The sequence below is a fragment of the Myotis brandtii genome, unplaced genomic scaffold, assembly GCF_000412655.1.
Source record: "Myotis brandtii unplaced genomic scaffold, ASM41265v1 scaffold123, whole genome shotgun sequence".
Taxonomy (NCBI): domain Eukaryota; kingdom Metazoa; phylum Chordata; class Mammalia; order Chiroptera; family Vespertilionidae; genus Myotis; species Myotis brandtii.
Window position 1 is genome coordinate 7,335,436 of NW_005354291.1, and position 26,362 is coordinate 7,361,797.

The following is a 26,362-nucleotide window of genomic DNA, read 5'->3' on the forward strand; positions in this document are numbered from 1 at the left end:
GCCGCCCCCCCCCCCTCCCCGGGGGTCAGTGCATGTCATAGTGAGGGATCGAACTCCTGGTCTCCTGGTCGAACTCCTGAGGGGACACTTTGCATATTAGCCTATTATTTATATAGATAAATCAAGCCAGGTTGAATACTTTACTAATTATAAATTTATATTTTCCTATTTGTAAAATAAAATGTCAATCAGGTGATGAAGAAGAGGTATCAATGGTGAAGCCTGTGCCCCCTATATTCCATGGTGCCATTTGGGTGATATTCATGTTATAGGCAGAATAGCAGGGTTGGAGGTAGGGGGACTAGATAAATTTTGTGACTGTCATGGTATTACAGGCAACACACAGAAAATGCAAAAGACAAAATAACATAGTCACTGCAGTGGTTTGAAAACATGGCCACAAATTCTCTGAGAGCCTTCTCATTAGGAGTCTGGGTCCATGTTCTATCCTCTTTAATCTGGGCAACCTCAGACCTGCCTTGCCTGAATGTGCAGAGCACAGAAGAAGTAATGGAAAGAGACTTTGAGGCTAGGTCACAAAGCACCACATGTGGCTTCCTCTCTGTTCACTGGAGCCTACAACACCTGCTTTTGGAGCCCACAGCCACCATGTGAAAAATTCAATTAGCTGGTGGAGTTAGCTCAGCCCAGGTGCCAGACATGTACATGAAGAAGTTCCCAGCCCTAGCCGGTTTGGCTCAGTGGATAGAGCATTGGCCAGCGGTCTGAATGGTCCTGGGTTCAATTCCGGTCAGGGACACATGTCCAGGTTGTGAGCTTGATCCCCAGTAGGGGGCATGCAGGAGGCAGCCAATCAATGATTCTCTCTCATCATTGATGTTTTTCTCTCTCTTTCTCCATCTCCCTTCTTCTCTGAAATCAATAAAAATATATTTAAAAAGGAGGAGGAGGAGGAGGAGGAGGAGGAGTCCCCAAATGCCCTCACCTCCAGGAGTTTGAGTCACCTTCAGCTGTTCCATTTGAGGATTTCTGGCTGAGTACTGAAACATCATGGGACAGAAAAAAGCATCTTGCTGCTCCTTTCTGAATTTCTATCCCACAGAAGATGTGCATTAGAAAATAATTATTGATTTATGCCCATACGTTTTGGGTATTTTATTTTGTACCAATATGTATTATATGACAGATGCAAACTTCTTAACATAAAATACACTGTTCTGGCATTATATGTCCCTTGCGTACCTGCCAAGTCTCATGCCTTAGCACCCTGCAATTCCAATCCCACCCAGGTTTATGCATAAAAACTTGCATGTTCTATGGGAAAATCTTCTTATATTTATCTACTCTTATCCTTTATATTCTGCCTGGAGTGCCTGTTAACATTTATACACTTTACAAAATCATTAATCCTCAAATCTCAGCTCACTTATTACAGCCTCTGATAAGCCTTCCTCAACACATCCTCTCTAGCCTGAAATAAATACACCTTTTTTTGGTAAGAAATTTATCTATATTCATATTCTCTCTCTCTCCTCTCTCTCTCTCTCTCTCTCTCTCTCTCTCCTTGAAATACAAAACCTTTATATATTATTTCTCTTTGAGTTTGTGTCTTCAGTGCTTAACATATTAAGCAATCAACCAATGATTGCTGAATGAATGCATGTATAAACAAACAAAAGAAGAAACATAAGAAGGCAATTTAAAATGGAAGGCAGGATAAGACCTAGTGTTGCTGAGGGTATGGAACTTTCATGCTGCAAGTTGGATTATAATTGATACAACCAAATTGTAAAACTCTTTTGCAGGACTTACTAAAGGTGAACATAAGCATGCCTGGCAATTTCCCTTCTAGGTATATGCTTCCCCAAATTAGTACATCTCTTCCATAAAGTCATGGACTAGAATATTCACATACCACTATCATAAGCAACTCAGTGAAAAGAAATGCCTGTCATCAGTAAATCAGTCAAACTGTGGCATAGCCACAAGATAGAATATTTTACAAAAATGATGTCAAATGAGTGACAGCTATTTGCCGCAATATGAAGTTCACAAACTTAATGGAGAGAGAAGCCAAGTGAAAAAGTATAAACTACAGAATTTCATTGACCTAAGTTATTCAGTCCTGTGAGAAGCCAAGGACAGTGATTACCCTGGAGGAGGGGGTCAGTGACCAGAAGGAGTGAGGAGGGATTCTGGGATGCTGAAATTATTCCATTTTTTGATGTGGATTATGAGTATATTAAAGTTTGCAAAAATTCATCAAGCTATACATTTACACAGCTATATATCTGATGTATAATTTTTGACACTATACTTAGATAAGAAATTTCAAATAGGTAAAGAGACAAATGACTGTGTATATAATTGGAGACAAACTCCCGCCCAGAAACACTCCTACACACAACTCAAGGAACATTAATACAATTAGAATCTTATCCTTATTGAGATTTTTTAAAAATGATTTTAGAGAGAGAGGAAGGGAGGGGGATAGATAGAAAAATTGATGAGCGATATCAATTGTTTGGTTGCCTCCCACATGCCCCTACTTGGGATCGTGCCTGCAACCTGGGCATATGCCTTGACCAGGAATCAAGCTGGTGAACTATTGGTTCATAGGTTGATGCTCAACCACTGAGCAATACCAGTCAGGCCTAACTGAGATTTAATATTGAAAATCAGCATTTATTAAAAAAATTGAATTTCATCAAAATTTCTCTTGAAAATTCCTAAACCACTCACAAAATCTTGTTTATATGTTTTTCCTTATATACGTTATTGTATCAATTCTTATGACTTGTTAGAATACTTGTAAGATTTGAGACTCAATTAGAAAAAAAACCAGATGAATGTCTATCTGTAAAAGTTTGAGCATTAAAGTATTTCTTCATTTAAGATGGGTCAAGTTCCTCTTGGAAGGAGCAATTGAATTCCACTGTCACCTTTGTATATTACATATATTGTGAAATGACTACATCATATAAAGCCATCAAGTAAAATTTTTTTCTGCTTTTCAATTATAAGCCCATGAGAATTATGTATTTGAATTCACCTATATATAATACTTTACACAGTTCAAACATTTCCCAGTGCATCTATTATAATTTCCTTTTATTTAACATTATTCTGGAACTATGCCAATTTTTGGTCATTAGTGTCTGAAATTATTTGAACTTTGCATTGCCACTATTACTTCACAGAGAAATTCACAGAGAAACTCTGGGAACCCATCTCATAGCCTCTCTCCAGATTTTTACTCAGGTAGCAAACACAGGCTACTCTGCAAGTGAGTCATTTGAAAAAAAGCAATTTGGCTCATGACTTAACTTTCACTGTGAAGAGTTCCTCAGAGTACATCCCTACCTTAACTATAAAAAAGGAGTATGTGGAAGAGAAACTTCCTCCAGAGCATACATTAAAAGTTTTCTACCCTATTTCACCAAGCTAAAAATAATAATATGATAAAGGTAGGAAAGTTAGAGGAAGGAAGGAAGGAAGGAAGGAAGGAAGGAAGGAAGGAAGGAAGGAAGGAAGGAAGGACCAGAGAGCCTAGAATTTTCACCAGATTTAATCAAAGATGACCAGACCATTCTGACCCAGGATGTCAGAAGTTTTTCATACTCATATAAAATTAAGGATAAGTACAGATGGATTTTTATTGATTATAAAAGACTATGATTTCAGAAAGAAGTTAGGCTATTGAATTCTGAATGATTTTGTTTTTCCACAATCAGGGAAGCTTTAAAATCCAAAAAAACTTATGACATTATTAGAGACATAAAATATTCCCAAAGTTTTCATAAAGCAATGAAGGCAATTCATAATTCTTAGTACAAAATCCAAGAAGAATGTTCGGGAAAGAGGGGAAGAAGAATGCACATGGAATAGCAGAATAGTTTCTTGGCTTTTGATAAACCACAGATGTGCTACTTTCTGCCTAGATTCTATCAAAGGATCACTGGAATTTGAGCTTAGTGAGCACGTATGTGTGCTTTTATGTACCCAGGTGAATGCACATGTTTATGTTTGTTTATCAGAATCTGGTAAAGGAACATGTGTGGCGATGGTAGTTTTTAAGTGGACCTGGAGAGTATTATGCTAAGTGAAATAAACCAGTAAAACACAAATATCATATGATTTCACTCATATGTGGAATGTAATGACCAAAATAAACTAATAAATTGGAGACAGACTCATGGATGCAGAGAACAGATGACAGCTTTCAGAGGGGAGAGGGTTGGGGGCTGGGTAAAAAGAGTGAGAAGGGTGAAGGGATTAATCAAAGAACAAAAAGAAAGACTCACATACAACAGTATAGTGATTACCAGAGGGAAAGGAGGTGGGGAGAGGTAGAAGAAGGTAAAGGGGGGATAAATAGTTATGGAAGGAGGCTTAACTTGGAGTTGTAAACACACAATAAAATATACAGATGATACACTGTACAATTGTATACCTGGACACTATATAATTTTATTAACCAACCAGAGGCCCAGTGCACGAAATTCATGCACGGGTAGGAACCTTAGGCCTGGCCAGCGATCAGGCCCCATTGGAGCCTTCTGTCTGCCAACCAGGGCCTTCCTTCCCTGGAGACCAGACAGGGCCTTCCTTTGTTCAGCGGCGCCCCCTGGTGGTCAGCGCACATCGTAGCAAGCGATAGACTCCCTGTCTCCTGCTCAAACTCACGAGGGGACACTTTGCATATTAGCCTTTTATATATATAGATAAACCACCCTAACAAATTCAATAAAAAATAAAGAAGTTTTTTTTAAATATACAAAACAATTTAAAAACAAATATCCTATATTTGACTTAAAGGTCATGCATCTTCTGCTCCTCTATTAAAAATCATTGCTATAAAAAGGTTATAGCTATATCGTTACTTGTCAGAGCAGAATGTAGTTAAAGGCAGTAGCCAAGAAATTTAAAGTAAATGCATTATTTCTAAAGTATCAATAAAATGATCATAGTGGCATAGTAGCTAGAGTCATTAAAATTTAAGACAAAAAACACAAATCTATTTCTCATCATTACTTATTTAAATCTTGCTTCAAGCAGCTTTCCCCAATGCCACTATATAACTTATTTAGTTTGTGTATAGCACACATTTTCCGGGGTGGTGAAAAGAGTATGAGCTCTGGAGTCAGCCTTGGGTTACAGTCCAGGGCCAGCCCCTTAGAGCCATGTGATCTGAACAATTCTACCTATAGCCTCAGCTTCCCAGTGGATAAAATGGGGATAATAAGAGCTGGTTGTCATGAAACTAGAGAAGAAATGTTACACACGTTATCTATCTATTAACCATTTATCAAAGCACCTGGCACATTATAAATGCATTATAAATGGGTAGTTTTATTACAGATTACACTATTTATAGTTTATATTTACTAGAAAGAGAATAAATGACTTAACCATATCTATATCCCATTACTTCATTCAGTTATTAAATAAGCTTATGAGTTGGTGCTAAGCAACCTTTGTTACCAATGTATTACCAATGTATAAAGAAAGTGAGGAAATCTGAAGCACAAAAATTCAAGAAGAAACAAGTCCTGCTTATTTACATATTTCATTGGAAAAGGTCACATTTCTAGATACCTTTTTTATTGTGCCTATACTCGTTATTAACTGAATACAGTGTATTGAACAGTTGTTTTTTTAAGTTGGAAATAAAATGAAGAAGCATAAACATAAACTTTATTGGCTTTTAGGACACTCATGGACAGAAACTGGAGGAGAGGAAGAAATTATAGGACTAGGTACAAAATAAAGAAATTATAATATGTTCTAATTGAAAGACCAGGTATTCCCATAGCTACTTCTTAGTCATTTTTATTAGCAACAAAACAATGATTCACCCAAGACAATATTCAAAAATGTTCATCAAATCAATGAATAAATTAAGAATGTTTTTGTTTATAATAACTATGTCAAAGGCAAGAGAAATGAGAGAGAAAAGAGAAAAGTCTGATGAGATTTAAAACAAATGCTGCTTGAATTTGGTATTTCAGAGACACTCTCTTTTAAGAATCAAAGGAAACACACAAATCAGCAAGAATAGCATGTGCAACTAATGATAAAAGGTATTCATAAAAACAATTTCAATTATAGCTTGTACCATTCCTAAACCATTCCATCAAGACATCTGCAACAACACTTTATTTTCAGTATCAGAAGATTATCAGTATAAACTCTTTAAACCCATTGTCGATAAACAAGATAAATTTAAAACTAGGCAAGTAAAGCAAGAAAAGAGACAATTTAGGGTGTTAGAGAATTAAAAAAAAATAACTGTGATAAATGTTTAATAGTCATCTTAAGAGTAGTTTCGTATAACACCACAGGTTCAAGGCTATAAAAGGTCACTAATACATTGCCAAATGCATTTTTATGAGATAGATTCAATTATAATTGCTGCAACTATTCCAGCCACAATTTAGACATAGAATCCAATTATCCATTTCATTTTCATTTATACCTCATGGGCTAGATCATTTATCATGTTTCATGATAATGATCAGAAGACACATGGAAAGTGATTTCTGGAGGTAACAAATTACCTTCCATATTAGCATAGCTTACCAGATCCTGTCAACAACTACTATGCATAAACATGAGGTAATTAAATTCACAATGTGCAGGAGTGTTTGATATGCTACTTGCTTCCTTCACAGCTGCCAGAAATCTGGGTTGCTAAATGCAGCAAACACTTTTGGTTGCAAATCAGAAATCATTACGCCCTAGAACTCCAACAGGTAGGCAGTATGCTCCGGCTCAAGATGCTGAGATGCATCTTTCATCATCTGGTAGTATTACTTCTTGCCACCAAACCATCCATCATTACTGCAGAGACAGCTTGGAATGATGGTCTTGGACCCTCACATTACTGCTCCTTGAACTCTGTCTCATCTGTCTTTTGCATCATTCCTGATTCACAGCTAAGTACACTCTCTGGCTGCAAAACCAAGTGTGAACCAGTAATGCCTTTAACCTCCAGTGCCTTTCTAATAGTAAGTGATTTCTCTTTATTATGAAGCCACTGTTCTGAAAAGACGACTCATGCTTGCTGGTGCTAAAACATGATTTTTAAAAGACCCAAGTTATAAAATTTCAATAGTTGTACAGAAATATATTCTTTTGTTTTATTTTGTTTTTGTAACTTAGGCTTCAGAATTGCATTAGAATTTCAATTTTAATATTTATTGTTAAAACTCAGAAACACAGACTTAGACACAGATAGACATAGATGCCTCTGAGTGCAAAGGTAAATCAACAAAGAGAAAAGATAGCCTGTGACTGTATATAAATGCAATATTTCCATCTGAAATCCATTAGTTTCAAATACGTGTGATAGTAAAAATGAAAACTTAAGGTACTAATAGCATGTTGAAATTACAAAACAGGAGTTTATCCCTGAAACAGTGCTAACAGAAGAGAAATTTAAAGTGAGATGCAGGAATATTTGTGAAAAGTGCCATTTAAAATAAACCTCTTATCCATCTATTTTTTACTTTTTCACTTATTGCTAAGAGGACCTTCAAAAATGATACCAATTACACAGTGTTGGTCTGTCATAAACTATCCAAGACTGAAGGGTCTTAACTCTACTCCATCTGAATGCTGTTATAAAAGTTTAATAAATCAAACTGATCAAAATGTTCCCAGTGGCAGACTGGGATTCAGTTTCTAATTCAAATTCTCTTTAATAGATGGCTTCTCTGACATCTTGCATCTCTACAATCCATGTTGCACCCCAAACATCCTGTTTTCATCATTACCATGCATCAACCAATCCAGTTATAGTAACTACTTTTTTAAAAATCTTACACAATAAAAAGAAATGTCAACCCTAGTGGGGTTTTAACATAGAAAAAGTATATCAGGTGGGAACTCTTAATGGACCCTTAAGTAAACATGTTTAAACCACCTGCTGCAGTGAATGGCATTCTTTGAGGATTGAGAAATGCTGTTGGCCAAAAAGCTTAGAAAAAAATCCCCCTCCTCCCAATGCTTTGTAAAATTGATGTAAGAAAAAGACATGTCTAGGAGCATTATTACCAGGGGCGATCAAATTCTGAAGAGCAAAGAAAGTGAAGAAGTCTTTAGCGAGAATGTCTTATTTTTATGATGTAAAAAGTTTTTAGAGAGAATAGAAAAAAGATTTCCACTTAACAGTTAGTCTGGCATTCAACCAGGAATGTACATAAAGCATCAGGGGAACGATATTTACACATCATGCATTTTAGATGTGGTTTTATATGTGAATAATCTCAGAAATATAGAAGAAAGGACATTTAACCATGCCAAGGCCTTCTTTTAAAAATCCCATTTAATTGAATACATATGCTTTTATTCTCGGTTTGACAAAATAACAAATTCTAATAATATTGGCTAAAGTCTATGGAATGAAAGCTCACAAAATACAATGCACTATGCCCCTATTGTTTAATTTATCTTGTGTTGAATCTCTATTTCATACTCTACAATTAGTTGAAGATTTTCACATGCCAAAAGATTTTAAACCTGTCTTTGGCACCCCCAATCAAGAGTTTACAACTGAAATGACCATCTATGCTCTCAAATAAGTTCTTCTACGTCTTCCAAATTTCTGTCCATAATATCATATTTCACCTAATATCCCAGGTGACTGCTCCTATCATTTCACCATGTTCTTAAAAATATGTCCACTATAATCTCTCAGCCTTCACATGCTCCTTCCACCACAACCCCTCTCAAGGATTCATCACCATCTCAAACTTACTCCCTGCAAGCTCATTCTCCAAACCATCTCCCATCCAGGTTTTCTGAGACACATGAAGACATGAATACCCTTTCATAAAACTCCCAGAAGCTCCCACATCAAATCACACAATAAATGTATACAGGTATCCCCGGCTTTTCAAACATTCACATTACACCGCCTCACTTTTTAAAATATACATATTTTCCAGCTTTACTGAGATATAATAGAGGCATTTTGTAAATTTAAAAACACCACTTCACTTTTAAGAAAGACCAACATTACTAACTGTTTTCACTAACTGAAAGAAATCACAAGAGGATTTTACCACTTCCCTTTAAGAAAGACCAACATTACTGTTTTCACTAACTGAAAGAAATCACAAGAGGATTTTTGCTTTTATGAAGCAAGGCAAAAAGCCAAAATAGGATTCAGTGCTTGTTTACAGTGAGCCTTTGTTACAGGCAGTAGCACCTCATCAGCCGGAGTGGCCCCTTCCCTGGAACCACACTCAGCATCTTAGCACCAAGCTGCGATAGTCGGTGAGAATCTGTGCTTTATCTCAATTTATATTGTGCATCCGTTAGAGAGATGTATCAGGAGGGCTGGAGGAGGTCAATGGGGGGAACAAGGGGACATATGTAATACTTTCAACAGTAAAGATTAAAGATGTATCAGAAGACCTCGTAAGGGTGTTAACAATCAGCACAAAGCTAGACAGAATTCAGCATTTTAATCATGATGAAGGAAATAAAGACATTTGCATGTGTGCTGAATTTTCATTATGAGAATGATGAAAAGTTTTTCTACGTAAATTAATTGTAATTGCCTTTTCTCTTTACACCATTTCAGCTTAGGAAAGTTTTCATAGGAATGCTCTACTTTCAATAGCGGGGTATTGGGGGGAACCCTGTGTTCCTTAGTCTGGCATTCCAATTGCTGCACAGTCAGCCTCAAAGTACACTTTCAGACTCATTTCAGACTTCTTCCCTAGAAACCACTGTGTTATAGTCGATATTTAATATTAGTCCACAAGAACATGTGTTTGCGCATGCCATGCCCTCCACTTGGAATGTTCTTTACATATCTTCAAGTATGTATCTAAATCCTACCCACCCTTCAATGGTAAGACAAAATTTTACCTTCTCAATACATTCCCTGACCACTCAAGGCAGTAATGAGGCTACCCTACTCTGCTCTACACATTAAGTCCATGCCATTCACATGGCACTTTACAATCCGTCATGTTTTTGTTTCTTTAGCAACAATGACTTGATTGGATGTTGGCCATGTGCTGCCTACAGAGACACAATAGTGAACAAGCAAAAGGTCAATTGACTTGGTCAATCTAGTGGCGGAGGCAGATACAGTATTATTTTGAAGATTGGTGAGGAAACACGGGGCAGGCAGAAAAAGCTGAATCCCTAAGGAAGAAAAGAGCATGGTGCATTAAAGCAAGTGAAAGAAAGCCAGTGTTGATAGAGCTAGGTGAGCAAAGGAGAGTCCCACAAAGGACCAGAGTAGAGGGCAAAGAGAGAAGAAGATAGTCCTTGGAAACTTGGTGAGACATCCGGAATTTCTATTGCATGGACAGGAAGCCAGGAGAGCCAGCCGAGCAAGGTCAGCTTACTTTGTGTAACATGCTCGGCCTGCTGCTGTGTGAAGAGTGACATGAAGGAAGTAAGCACTGATGTGGGTAGACCAGTGAGGAGGCTTTTTACAGAAGTACGGGACCAAGGAGATGGTTACATGGATGAAAGTTATGACAGTAAAGGTTAAAAAAAGGGGCTGGGCATTCTGAGGATATGCAATGAAATTTGGACAAATGAAGGATGCAGTTAACACATATTTCTATTTGTTGTATCTCACCAAACAATACAAAAATATTTGAGACGTATGCCTTGTGCAAATACTGTTTGGTACATACTAAGAGTAGGCATTATACAAAGAGCTTTTGAAAGTTTAGAGCTAAATAGAGAGAAAAAATAGTAAACCAAAATCAATAAATTCTCTTTTATAATAGAAAATAACTATCATTTGGTCTTTAGGTATTCTGGGGGGAAATGAGGGAAAATCTAAATGAAATAAGAATGTGAAAGCATGCATGTAATTGAGAAAAAAAGGAAGTATGGGTGCAGTAAACAGCAAGTGGAAAGGCCCTAAGGCAGGCGTGTGGTTGGAAGGGTCAGGACGCCTGTGGTGGGTGAAGGGAGGCGAGTGATAGAAAATAAACTTTAGGTAGAACCCAGAAAAAATTTCATTTAAGGCCCTTTGGACCAGGAAGGAGCTTTGATTTTTTTTTTTCTTAATGTTAAGGGAAGCTGGTGGAGGAGGTAACACGTTAACATGAGAGTAGCAATGCTTTCCTCCATATGCATATAGAGATGAAAGAAAATGCCAATGGAAAGTAAGAAGATGTAAATAACCATGTGGGTAAAACTTCTTCTCAAAAGGGTACAGGTAATTACTTATTTGTTGTTTCTTTGTTTTAACACAAAGACAGACTCTGTGACATCACAAGTAAATATGCTTCCAAACTGTGCAATACAGCATAAAGATAGCTATATATAGATGCTAGCTTAGGGCTCAGAAAGCAGAAAATAAAGAGTAAAAAACAAAAGTTAACTTTTGTCATGAATTTAGAATTGATAAAAGCTGCCCAAATTTTCCTACAATAATTTAAACTCTGTCCAGTTCTCACTTTTACTCCTCAAATCCTCACTTTTAACACTACAATGGTAGAACTTTTATAAAAAAAACCCACTAATATCTATGAACTAAACACAATCCATGCTGAGGACTAACAAGATATGTTTATCTGCACTTATTTGTGTTGACCTTATGATTGTTTTTATTTCTACTAGACTAAATGTATCTTAGAAAAAAATAACGTGAATTATATTAACCCAAAAGGAAAGAAAAGTTCTTTCGGTGGTAATATGATAAACGTTATTGAACAAGTTGATTTTGACTGATTTAAGTAACATTTGACTTGTAACTGACATTTCTGAGTGTTTTCTATTTTTTGTGTATGCCCTAGTTTGTACTGTTAGTAAGTCAAGTTTCTGAAGATATTTTACTAGTAAATAGAATGGGGGTTAGCCGGCTTTTAAAAAGATGTGACCATCTAAGTGGCAAATAGTGTATGCTAACCGCAAAAACACAAACGCATCTGTTAGTCATACACTGATAGGGAAGTACGTTATTATTGACTCTCTAGAACAGTGGTTCTCAACCTTGGCTGCACATTAGAATCACCTGGGAATCTTTAAAATTCTGATTTCTGGGCCTCATCCTCCGGAAATTCTGTTTCTTTGTTATGGTGTGGGGCCACAACATTAGTAACAAAGAAACGGAATTTCCGGAGGATGAGGCCCAGAAATCAGAATTTTAAAGATTCCCAGGTGATTCTAATGTGCAGCCAAGGTTGAGAACCACTGTTCTAGAGAGTCAATAATAACGTACTTCCCTATCAGTGTATGACTAACAGATGCGTTTGTGTTTTTGCGGTTAGCATACACTATTTGCCACTTAGATGGTCACATCTTTTTAAAAGCCGGCTAACCCCCATTCTATTTACTAGTAAAATATCTTCAGAAACTTGACTTACTAACAGTACAAACTAGGGCATATACAAAAAATAGAAAACACTCAGAAATGTCAGTTATAAGTCAAATGTTACTTAAATCAGTCAAAATCAACTTGTTCAATAACGTTTATCATATTACCACCGAAAGAACTTTTCTTTCCTTTTGGGTTAATATAATTCACGTTATTTTTTTCTAAGATACATTTAGTCTAGTAGAAATAAAAACAATCATAAGGTCAACACAAATAAGTGCAGAGAAACATAACTTGTTAGTCCTCAGCATGGATTGTGTTTAGTTCAAAGAAACGGAATTTCCGGAGGATGAGGCCCAGAAATCAGAATTTTAAAGATTCCCAGGTGATTCTAATGTGCAGCCAAGGTTGCGAACCACTGTTCTAGAAGATGGTTGGAGAAACTCAAGAACTACAGCTAATGAAATAATATCCCGCCACAACACATGTCACATCTTTACTCAATGTACCACTAAACACTATAATCAATCAGAGAGCTTCTGTTTAGCATTCTATAGGGATCTCACCATACAACATTATTTATAAAATTAGTGCTTAATAAAGGGTTTTAATAGAGTAGATCCTTCGGTAGGTATTTTCATTTTATGGAATTAAAAATGCTACCAAAATCAAAATCAAAGCTCTGTGCCACAAATTCAACAATTCTACTTTCCTATGCCATAATTAAATTATAAATTGCTTGAAAGCTGTGACTATGTCTGCCCTTTCTTTGTAATTTCCTAGTGCCTATTACTTGCCATTTTAAGTATTCAATAAAGGCTGCAGCTGATTTTCCAATGAAGTTGCAAATTGATTCTCTTATTCCCTTTTTTGGATTGGGGTAAGGAAAAAATAACAGTGAGTGAGGAAGGAAATATAAATTAAATAAACACTGTTAGTCTGAGAAGTTGACATAAGCCTTTTCGAAGAAGTGGGCCCAAATTTCATTTGCTCAAACTCCAAGAGAACTGAATTGAGAGGTGCAGAAGGAGAGTAAAGTATGCTAATTGTTCTGAAATCAAATTCCCAACAGTTCAACAGAAAGAATATCTGGCATGCAAATCACTCTGCTTCTTCTTTGATCCTTCTCAAATTCTTAAAAAGAGAGCTCCAACAAAAGCAAACTCCCCAAAGATTCACTCCAAAAACAGAGACAAGCACCTCAACTGCTAAACATTATGTAGAGCTCTACACATGAATCACCTACGCAAATACAATCAGATGTCCTTTGGGAAAGAACTCCTGTTGCATTTCTTATTTTTAAAGCAAACAGAGAATACATAACAGGAAAATAACCATGCAGGCAAAACAAGTGCTGCATTCTACCATGTTTATAAAGTAGCATAAGGGAATTAAGAGGTGGAGAAAATTAACAGTAAAAGGTGTTTGGAATGATGTACAACAGTGGACAGAACAGTTTTATTAATAATGCACTATCTAAAATAAGGACACCTAGTATCCTTTTGCTCATTTAGAATTTAAAAATGTACCAGACATCTCATACATTGAATCACATGCATTACAAGTAGCTACTATGAATGAGAGGAGACTCCAAATGTTTATTTTATCATATTCAAGGGTAGCAAAGTAAAATTTTTAGAAATGCAATGTTTGGCGTCTCCTCCGAATTAGAGACCTCTACTATCTCCTGACTGACTGCATGTGCTTTTCTAATTGTGCAGAGGAAGTTGGAGAAAACTATTATGTGTTTTACCCAGGTGTTCCTAGACTTTCATGATAGTTCAGACTTCATGAAATATAGGGATTTAAATGGAATTCTCACAGATAACACCAAATTTCCTGTCAAGTTGACTAGTTTTCACAATAGAAGCCAAAAAAGTTATCTTTTAGTCACCGTTAAGAAAAAAGGATCTTTATATGAATTCGTGAGTCTGGCAGCTGTGCTATGAAAACAAGTTAAAAATCAATGGTGTGAGATATTAAGCAGATTGCTGAAGGATTCAAACGAGAAATTCCATGGCCTTTAACCACCAACTAACAAAAGCATCAGTAAAGTATGTCATATCTTCCACTTTCTATATATCCTTACTTCTAATATAAAGATATTAAAATAAAATATTCAGACCTGATTTTTAGCTGGCATATACAAAAAGACTAGAATACAACATACTGATTAAATCAAGATTATTTGCCCATCCAGTGTGGCTCAGTGGTTGAGCATAGACCTATGAACCAGGAGGTCATGGTTCGATTCCTGATCAGGGCAAATGCCCAGGTTGTGGTCTCTTACCCAGTGTGGGGCATACAGGAGGAAGTTGGTCAATGATTCTCTCTCATCATTGAGGTTTCTATCTCTCTCGCCCTCTCCCTTCCTCTCTGAAATCAATAAAATATATATTTTTTAAAAGATTATTTTTCCAGCGAAAAAAATTATATTAAATTTAAGTAACCTTTTCTAGTTTATACTAAAAAGGAAGGAGAGTACAAAAATGTTGCCATTGTCTTTTCCTGTATGTCAGCAATCCTCACCCAATCTGTGAATGAGAAGGATGTGTGGGTCATCATCTATTCCCTAAGTCTTTTAGAGTCAGCCCCACAGCTCTGTCTTCAACTAAACAGTTTTATTTATTAATTTTTAGAAAAGTGTGTCTTTTTTTTAATATATATTTTTATTTATTTCAGAGAGGAAGGGAGAGAGATAGAAACATCAAAGATGAGAGATAATCCTACACTGGAGATTGAGCCTGCAACCCTGGTATGTGCCCTTGACTGGAATTGAACCCAGGACTCTTCAGTTCACAGACAGACACTATCCACTGAGCCAAAACATCTAGAGCAGAAAAGTATAAAGTTGTACTAGGCATTGGAGCAAACAAACATGAACTAGGCTGGTTCTGATACTAGGCTGATTCTGATGGAACATGAACTATAAATCTTTATAATAAGAGCACAATTTAAAAAGTTCAACTGCAAACCTAGTGTGAGTTTGAACTTCTTTCCTATTTCACATACATGTGTGGTGAATAACTGGTACTAGGCAACTGGTTCTAGTAACATCTCACCATTCATCACATAAGCTATGATCCCACTCCATACTGTTACCTGACTTATTATAACACCCTTCTCCCACATTCCAAACTCTGTATGTCTTTCAAGGTTAAGTTGTACCTTCTTATGAAATACTTCCTCAGTTCTAATCTTCCTTGACTAGAGTTAATAACGCCCTCTAATATTATTTATGCAAAAGTTCTCCACCGGACATTCTAGTTGTCTCTCTATATGCACCCATGTAATTTTCTGAAACTTGTGGGAATTAGTAACGTCTCTAAATCCAAATGGATGTGACCAAGGAAGTAGATATCCATATTGCTACCCATGACCGTAACCCTGGCTTAGGAAAGAAGCCAAAACCATGGACTGATGATTGACGAACTGGAAGATCTTTCAGGACTAAATGAACCGACCCTGAGACCTATCTCTGACCTTCCAGTTATAAAAGTCAGTAAACACCCTTATTTGTAAGCTAGATGGCATTGTCTTACAAAGGTGAGGGTCAACAACAATTCAGTTCTTCATGATTTTAAACACCAGAATTTGTTTTACAGATCCAGCTACACTGAGTAAGGCTGGATGAATTGACATTTACTTTACAGCTAAAGGTCACTGATACTCATTAAAAATACATAAAAATATTAACAATACTTATGTTCAGAGCATTTTGATATGGCTAATAGTTGACATTAAAATTTAAAAATCAAACCAGCAACAAAGACCAAAAAACACACAAAAACTATGCCTTTGACATTAAATGACTTAAAATATAATTGGAATTTTACAGAAAAAGATAATAGATATAAAGCATAGCTAATAACTGGGAATAGAATTTGTCAGTCATGGCAATCAGATACTTTTATAGAAGTTTACTGTGTTAGAAATGTAAGTGGGTCTTTAATTCAGGCAGGTAAAAAAGAAAGAAGATTGCAAATAAGGGAACCAATGAGAATCTCTAGCATAACTCAGACTATAAAGTTGGTGGTTTTGGTTTAAAGTCTGTAAACACCATTTCAACCTGAATTTCACATTTTTACACTTCCATTTTCTAGGAACATGGAGCAAAACCATCTGCTCTCCATCTCATCTCTGTAAAAACTTCTTTGTCAATAAAGATTGGCTTCCACAAGCTGAAGATGTTATCATTACTCAAAACGATCCGGAGCGATGCTAAAGTCATGATAAAGTAAATTCTATTTCGGTATACTTTTTTTTCTACCTCTAGCTGCGGGAACACAGATCAATACTCTTCAACATGAGAATTTTGCAGTAAAATTTTCATTTATAACAAACAGTAACAAAAAAAAAAAAAAGCCTTAAGCATGCCCTGTCACTTTTAGTTTAGGAGAAAATACACTAATCAACTCTTACCCTTGGGTCATCTTTGACAACAGGCAATACTATGCCAGTTCTTATTAAAGACTATTCATATCACTGCTCCCAAAATTTCCCTTAAAATTACCATCTTTTTTATCCACGTAACAGGATGTCAGTTTTGAAAGTGCCGATGAGAGACAGGACCTGTCAACATAGTTAATTCTCAGCACTATTTCAATACCAGGACAGCTGACCCCCAAAGCATGTGCTTTTTTTTGATTAGCAATATTTACTTGGTTATCAGGACAAACAAGAAAATGTATGGCTCTATATTAGCTTTCAAATACAACAGCAAGGAAAGTATCACCTGTAAATATTAGATATATAACAAATAAAAAATGTTATTAAAAAAAACTAAAACTGCCAGAACTAACAAAATATGTCTCTAAAATGCTAGCAGACTCGGAGATAACACATTCAAAGCACCATCATATTTTAACATAACAGGTAAAATATAAAATCAAAAGTGAAATATATGTTAAATGGCAGGACTTTCTTTTAAAAAAACAAAAATAAAGGAAAGGGGGAAAACCATAATTTTCTATGAAATTCAGAATTCTCCACTTATACATTTTATTGAAAAAATTATTCATTCCTCAGGTAACACTCCTAAAATAGCTGCAATGCCTTCTCCAGGTTAAAAACAACAACAAACAAAAGCAAGCTTTAATAAAATCTACTTGTTGATTCAGACATACAAGGAATTTCTAGTAATGACAAAATAAATCTCTTAAAATAAACAATATATGAAAGAAGAAATTATATCTATAAAGGATGCCCCTGGATAAAACACTTCAACTCTGCTGCTATAAGCTGTTTAATACATCACAGGGCCATTTCCTCAGAAACCAATTACGTGTATATATAAACGTGAGGTACTGAAAAGCACTCCAGCTGCACTATTAAGACCCGCATCTCCGTCAGTGGCTGCATAATGAATGAACATTCACTGCCATGCAGATACAGTGAGCAACATGAAACAAGAGCACGCCCACCTTCCCATATCCCCAGCAGACGAAACACTGTGAAGATTGCCCAGGTGTACTGTCAGGCTTTCAACAGAAGGTTTAGACTCGCAGCGGTTCTCAACCTGTGGGTCGCGACCATCGGAAAACACATACAGCATATCAGATATTTACATTACGACTCATAACAGTAGCAAAATTACAGTTATGAAGTAGCAACGAAAATAATTTTATGGTTGGGGGTCACCACAACATGAGGAACTGTATTAAAGGGTCGCGGCATTAGGAAGGTTGAGAACCACTGGTTTAGAGGCATGAATACAAGGAACAGACTGATGTTAGTTGTCAGAGGGGATTTGATGAAAGAAAGTGAAGGGATTAACCAAAGAACATATATGCATAACCCAGACAGACTGATAGTTGTCAGAGGGGATTTGATGAAAGAAATTGAAGGGATTAACCAAAGAACATATATGCATAACCCATTCACATGGACAACAGCCTGGTGATGGCTAGAGGGAAGCGAGGGAAGGTGAGGTGGGCAAAGGAGGGGAGGGATTGGGACATCTGTAATAGTGTTAACAATAAAAATAAAGGGGTGGGGGGAGTAAGCTTAGGTGTGATGGATGCTCAACAAAGATGAATACACAAGAATGTGTGAACAGAAGATAAACTGTCTTTCTACCTGAACCCTGGAGTCAAATATTATGGGGGAAAAGTAAGCTTAGGTGTGACGGATGCTGAAATGAAGCTCAACAAAGATGAATACACAAGAATGTATGAACAGAAGATAACTGTCTTTCTACCTGAACCCTGGAGTCAAATATTATCATATTTCCTTATTATTTAATTAATTGGGGCTGTGATTTCATAACCTTCAAGCAGGTGATGTGAGCTGACTCTGGAGACATGAGAGAAGTTTCACTGAAAATAGAGTCCTATCAATCTATAAACTTTTTTATTGATGAGCTATAGAATCTGCCAAGGCCAAAGCCTTATTACAGGTGAACAGCATTACTTAATGATGTTACTGAGCTAAAGCTGTGGTGGAAAAGAATGTGCCTGGCACCAGGAGTCTAGAAACATGGGATTAAATTCTGGCACAGTCAATTATTAGATCATTGTGGCTCTGGACAATTATAAAATAGTCTGAACTTCATGATTTTCCTTCTAAAAGTATTAAAGGTTACAGTATTAAAATCAAGCAAATCTGAAAATGAAATGATGTATGTAAAGACATGTGATGTCAAGCATGATAAAACCTATTCACTTGAAGATGGATGGAGCTCATGTTCTCCCTTGCACCCTGGGGCTTTGACACAGGCCTTGCTCCCTGTCTGATGGCACTTCTCTCTCTTACCCCTGACCCCACATCCTCATTCCTCACTTGGGCAGCTTTTCTCAACATTCTCAACATTCGGATCCTATTTCAAAGAAAACTTATTTTATGAAGGCCTTCCCTGACACCTCTGATAAACCTCTGTCCAGTTTAGATGTTTTTGTTAGGATCTGGCAGACTTCTCCTTGACAAGACTTGCATAATTTATCATTATTTTCACTTGAGTTGTTATTGATTGATGCTTGATAGTCTATTGAACAAGCTGCATTTCCTCAAGTTTCACGTGACAAACATCCTCATTTTTTTAAAAGATTTCAGCTCAGTTGTCACCTCTCAAAGAGGCCTTCCAGACCTCAACTAAAATATAAATCCCTGTCATTTTCTATGTTTATTGTTCATCACGCGTGCCACCATACTAAAATTTCAGTATCTTTCTCTATAGTGTGCCTAACATACCTCAATGGGTAAGTTCCATATGGGCATGGACTTTGTTTTTTATTTACAGTTGTATCTCTACAACACATAACAGTGTATGGAATAAAATGGACTAAGAACATTTTGAATAAATGTGATAACACATTATGTACTTGTACTTATTTTTCCAGTATTCACCTCAGATATGTACTCATTTGTCATAATCCCTCACAATAACTCTAGTAACGTTGGTATTCAAGAATATTAATGAGGACCTCTTAGCAAGTCTAACTCTAAGATTCTACAGGGGCCAGAATTAATGAGCATCCACCACTGGGTTGTGACGTGGGTAAAATTCACAGATTTACATGGAGACAGAAACTTTGAACTTGGCCTCATTGCCACAATGCTTTGAAGAACAACTATAATATCTGCGTAGCTGTTATAAAAAGGAAATATGAATCTAAAGTTAAAATGCAAACCAGATGATGGCGACATGAAATCAAGTGTTTTATATGGCCGGCTCTGAGAAGAATATTTCAAAGGAAATTCCAGTCGATGAAAACACTTATTGAAAACTTGTTTCACAAACTGTACAACTTACAGTCTTAACTATCTGAAATTGCATAACAAGACAATTTTATAGTAACTTGAAATGAAGAGAAGTAGGCTTAAAAATCAATCCAATATTTGCTATGTTGCTTTTGGTCTAATAAAACCATGCAAGTTCATGCAGTGAAAACAATTTTACTTTACCTCTCACAATAAGCTGGGCAAAATTGGACACACCAGAACCTAGTTCAGATTGAGTGACGCAGCGGTACAGATCCTGGTCGGTTTTTGTCACTTCTTGCAATCTAAAGGAAGCAGCAAACCGTCTGTGATTGATGTTCTTCGTCTGGGCTACTGGTATATCTTCTCCATTTCGTCTCTGCAAACAGAAACCAATCTTTAAAAAAAACAGGTTCTTAACATTCTCATAAATCTGAAGCATCTTAGCAACCAATATCTGTGATAAATTATTCTTGTTCCTAAATGAGTAAGAAAATGTCTAGGTAGCCCCACAGAATTTTACCAGGTTTGATGACACAAAATCCAGCAGTATTTCTTCTAAACTGAACCAAAGCTGCTGCTTTTATTGGTATCGTACTAGTATGTCCGGCCCAAAAAATTGTTTGTTGTTGAGCCTAAATCAATGCATTGTACCAATGAGAACATATAATCTACTATATAGACATTTTTTATTGACTCAACTTCCAGTAATGCATTACAGTTAAATATAGCAATTAATGACATGTACATTTCAGAAGTCAAAAATAATGATAACTTTTTCTTTTATAATCCAAAATAAGAGATCCTTGCCGTACTACAAGCTATCATTTTAGTTGAGTGGGCAATAAAGAAGAAGGCACTAAAAGCTAAGGTAAGTCTCCCCTATGCAGTAACATTTGCATATAGTTTTCTGCCTTTAGTTTTCAGTTTCAGGTTCTTTATCATGCTTTGAGATTTTATATGATTTTTTTTCCATTGCAAATAGCCCTAACTCTGAGAAATAAATCACAAAAAGTATATGATCCAAGGATTATAACTTAGCAACTTGTTTTTCCCCCCTCCCCCCCACCCTCCCCAGATCCTTATCATGCTTTCTTATCTACTTTGTCTAGGTACAGCATGGGTTGCAGAGACTTATCACTTACCAAGTCATTGAAATCCCTAAGTATTATCAACTCTCCATTAAATCAACTAAGCTTCATCATGAAGGATGCATGCAGTGTTTATTTGACTAGTTCAGTTTCCGGCATAAAGTAGTGTAATGGTTATATTGGTTAATTCCCAACATCTGTTATAACCAGATTATTAACCAAACCCTTTGCAACTTACAGACACTAGTAGCATCAGGTTCCCCTGTCGGAGTTTTACAAATGCAAAGTCTACAGGTCACCCTAGACCTACTAAATCAAAATCTGCATTTTAATAAGATCTCTAGGTTATGCATCAAGATATTATAGCCCTAGACCAGTGGTACCCAATGTGGGGCACATGACCCACAGGGGGGCAATTTGATTTTTAACGGGGGCAATTCAAGAATGAGTTATTAACAATGAATTTTTTGCATTTCTTATGGTTCTTGGGGCCTCATATACAGTATATCAATATGTATTGTGACATAGTTATGCATTTCAGTTCTCTACTATATGTTTTGAAACTTTATTTGCTACTTTTTTCATATCAATTCATGTTATTATTTTTTTAAGCAATTTCTTAGTGATTTCTTCCTCAGTACTTCAACTGTCCTTTCGTTCTTTTATTTTTCTCTTTCATGGATGCCATGTTCTTTGGAAGCTTTCTTAGACCAAGTTATGGTCTTTTAGGCTTCTTCCATGTCAATAGGAGTTCACTTTTTGAATAGTAAGAATTATATGTCACAGAGGGGGCATCAGGATTTTAGAGATGCTTAGGTGGGGCATGGCCAAAAAAAGTTTGGGAACCACCGCCCTAGACACCTTGATCGAAAATAATCATAGCAGTCCTATTCCCATTAACAGGAAAAGGTCTAAAAATGGGTGTGTGCCCTGATTCTGGCCAATGAGATTTGTCAGGAATAGGCCATCATTCCAGACTTTCTTGCTTCTAGGGAAGGCACGGTGGCTCTCCTTTTCTTTGTCTCACCCTGCCTAAATGCTAAGGAGGGCAGGTCAAGATGAAAGACAGAAGCAGGTTCTTGATAAAGTGTCTGAAATGTTGTCAGCAAGTCCTTTCTGGACGTCCTGTTAAGTGACAGAACACATTTAGCTTTCTATGACTTTCAGCTTAAAATCCTCAAAGTTAATATGGTACAGTTAGAATTTGGTACAGTTTATTTCATCTTCTCTTTTCTAAGCTTGAGAAATAAATGCAATGTAATTGTAACTTAAATAATGTGGCACTTAGAACACTTTCAGAGATTATTTCACTCTACTGACTTGAAGGGAAAAAAATTAAATCACATTTATTGTTTTAGTTACTTTTCACTGCTTTTCCTGAGCAAATAATGATATGTAACTCCTGCGTCCTCTTAGAGTGGGAGAGACTGGAAAGAGACGGTTCTGTATGATGGGTATTTAGGTTCCTGTTTAATAGCATTATGAGGATGGCATCTGATTTGTCAGTACTTGTCATTTTTTCCAAAACAAATCCCAAAGTAAATTTGTATACTATAATTATGTGAAGTTGAAGTGAATCATACAACAATCCAGCCATATTAAGCCCAAGGACATGAGGTTCCTTACCAGGGCTTGTCTGCCACGTGCATTTTTTCTCTGTCACAGAGATAACACAGCTATCATCATCATCTTTACTGAACAATTAAATTGAAGCATTTTAGATACATGTAGGGGTGTGATGGCAAACTTAAAGGCTTAGAAACATTATATTATTTAGGGAAAAAAACACTCACACCTGCTAGAAATTACATTTATTTCAAAAGATTAAGCACTGAATAAGAAAATAGTATTCCTCTAGGAATCATTAGACTAAACTGATAATAGTAAGTTCACCAAAGTAGTTACTGAGGATTAACGCCTTTTCCATCTTAACAAAGCCCTTGTCACGCCTTGTGGTCACAACATTTGCAGTTTAAGTTGAGACGGCAAAAGCAGCATGAATTTCTTTTTCCTTCTTCACAATTTCATGGACAGAAGATTGAGTCTTAGGATGCATGCATCTTAGCAACCTCAGCATGTGATTTTTTTTTCTTTCCTTGTAAGGTTCAGAACTTTCCCCTTTCCACTTAAAGCAAGTACCTGATATCTTCTCGTGGTCACAACATTTGCAGTTTAAGTTGAGATGGCAAAAGCAGCATAAATTTCTTTTTCCTTCTTCACAATTTCATGGACAGAAGATTGAGTCTTAGGATGCATGCATCTTAGCAACCTCAGCATGTGATTTTTTTTTCTTTCCTTGTAAGGTTCAGAACTTTCCCCTTTCCACTTAAAGCAAGTACCTGATATCTTCTCTTTGGCATATCTGAAGCATGCACTACTCTTGCACTTTGGGGCCATTATTAAGTAAAATAAGGTTTAACTGAACACAAGCACTGCAATACTGCTAAAGTCAATCTGGTAACTGAGACAGTTACTAAGAGACTAATGGGTGGGTAGCATATACAGCTTGGATATGCTGAACAAAGGGATCATTCACATCCTGGGCAGGATGGAGAAGGCTGGTCCAAGATTTCATAATGCTACTTAGAGTGGCATTCAATTTAAAACTTATCAGTTGTTTATTAAAAAAAAAATCCCATTTAATATTTCCAAACCTCAGGTGACCTTGGGTCACTGAAACTATGGAAAGCAAACCTGTGAATAAAGGGGGGCTACTATATTTCTCACATCTCCACCTTTTCTTCTAAAAATGGGAACAGCAATTTGAACCTGCTTATTCAACAGAGATGTTGAGAGTAGTGGGTGATATGTGCAAAAGCTCTATCAGCAAATCCTAGTAATAATGATGTTATAAAGATGTTAATTAAAATATCTAAATCAATAATACATTTGATATCTGTGATGGCCTTTTGATGTATGAACTTGGCTAGGCTATAGACCCATTAGTCAATCAAACACTAACCTAAGTGTCCCTGTGAAGGTATTTTGAAGATGGGATTAAAGTCCATAACCAATTGACACTAAGTAAAGGTAATTATCCTTAAAGAGTATGGGTATTCTGGGTAGACTTGATTGCAATGTCTGAAGAGTAGAGCTGCGGCTTCCCTGAAGTAGGAGAAATTTAACCTGTGAATAGCAACTCCTGGCTGTGCCTGGATACTCCAGCCGTCCCTCTGCGCCCCCTGCAATCACACCAAGCGCCACCTCCAGCACTGCTAAAGGACAGACTTGACTTGGGAACTTGTTGCCAATTTTGCAGAAAACTGAGAAGAACGTGAACTGAAGAGGACCTTTGTATGCAATCAATACAATGCAGACTCTGCAAAACTACAACTACAACTCAAAGGGCCTGGCTTCCCTGGCAGATACATCGTGAGGAAGAGAAGTGGATGGAGGACAAACTCACTGATTAAAAGAGACTTTCACACATATTTTTAAAAGTAGACAAGACTATTAATCTACAGCGTCTATGGATGTATGTGTAAGTGAAAAAGAACAATGAAAAAAACAAACAAGTGCTAAAATTCTCGCTAATTGTTCTCTGTAGGGGTAGGGAGATGAGTCTGTTGTGACTGGGAGGCAGCACTTAGAAGCCTCTCAGTGACTGGCTGAGTCCCTTTCCTGACCTGCGTGGTGTGCATCTCATACAAGGTCATTGAATCGTGGGTTTTATTTTGTGTAGTTTTCTACATCTATGCTTTATTGTATAAATAAAATGATTTTATAAAGATGAGTTATTTACATTAAACCCCTGTTCACAAAGAAACCCAGCCTGCTGCCAGAGCCCCCATGTGGTAGTACTGATCATAGTGGGAAGTTGTGAAGTGCTTGACTCTGCATTAACCTTGAAAACACAAGGAAAGGGCAGCTCTAGGAACTGTAGGAGAGTGCACTCTTTTGCCCAGAAAAAGCAGTAAAATGTAATTTATAGACATCAATAAGAAGAAATCCTTGAGCTTCTATGACTGCCTGGCTTTTACAGTATGCTCCAGGGATGGGTAAGAAAGATAAAGAATATTCCCCACACTATTCATTTATAATCAATTATGTAATCTGCATGCAACAAAGTCAGAGTTTATAAATTATTGAAGAAGGAAAAGAATGCACTATGTGTTTAAAGCACTGAACTCTGTATAGTAAAAAGCCACATCAAGCCAACCAAAATGACCCCAAGAACACTTAGCAATCCCATAAATGAAATGTTTCAACTTTCTGATGCTCATTGTTACATGCATACACATGCCAAATGCTGAAAATTAAAGGAAAACACCAAAATTCATGAAAGTTGGTCAGTCATTTTACTTAAACACCAATGGCCATATTATTTACAGGAAGCCATAAAGGAAGTATATAATGCCATGAACTTAAATCAATGTCCTGGGTGACAAGAGTGAAAGCAATTCGCTACCAAATAGAACGTGTTCTCTTAAGAAGAGCAAAATTAATTGTAAATGGGCATGTTCACAGAAAAAAAAATCTTTGTTTCATAAACAGAGAAAATTAGAGTTAAATAGAAGGCTATGTTCATCTACCAGTTGAAGTCTAGAACAGTTTACAAGCCAGGAAACACAACCGACAAGCCTAACATTCCCATCTGACTTTACTCCTGTTCCGTGACCACAGGTGCAGAGAGGCCAAGGCTGGAACACCAAGAGCCTTCCCACAGATGATTCTCCTGAGTGATACCGGGACCACCCACAGGCTTAATCTGGCCACAAGCTTCAAACTGTCTTGTTAAACTTTTATTAAGGTTAAAAAGAACCGAAAGAAATGGGAATGTCTCCTCATTTTTCACTCCCACTTAGGATAACTTATGTGCAGTTATAAAAGTAGGAAATAAAAAAGTAAACAGATGAGTCTCACAGACAAATTCATTCCAAGACAAAAAATAAGAAACCAAACTCATATGCTGGCTGTAAAAAAATAAAATTTTGAGGAAATTTAAAAAGAAAACTGTCTTTTATTATTTCTCTTTCACATCTACCCAAATTCTGTCAACTAGTACCAACCAGACCTAAAACTATTGTCTTCTTTCATTTGTCCCTCTCCTTCTCTGCTCACATTTGCCAACTCCACCCACACTGCACTGTCCAATCGAAGGCCCTCACTACTTGATGTCTGCACTGCTAATAGTAGCTTCTTCATAGCCTGTGTCCATATCAAGGCCTAGTCCCAACCCATCATAAACGGTCTTTATTTCTAGTACTTCCCATTTTGACCTTCCACTCCAATAATATCTTCCTCCTGAAGTTCCCATTCTACTCACATACACATACATTAATCTGCAGAGATGACTATGCCCACTTAATCT

The 26,362-nt window shown here is 36.6% G+C and overlaps 1 protein-coding gene across 11 annotated transcripts in view; it reads right to left on the reverse strand.

The window, feature by feature from the left end:
* PTPRK (protein tyrosine phosphatase, receptor type, K) overlaps positions 1–26,362 on the reverse strand; it is a 364,082-nt gene that overhangs the window by 199,165 nt on the left and 138,555 nt on the right. For all 11 annotated transcript variants that reach the window (XM_014533788.1, XM_014533787.1, XM_014533786.1 and 8 more), the window contains exon 5: positions 20,165–20,339. In XM_014533788.1, the coding sequence (XP_014389274.1) occupies positions 20,165–20,339 (175 nt within the window). The remainder of the gene's footprint in view (positions 1–20,164; positions 20,340–26,362) is intronic.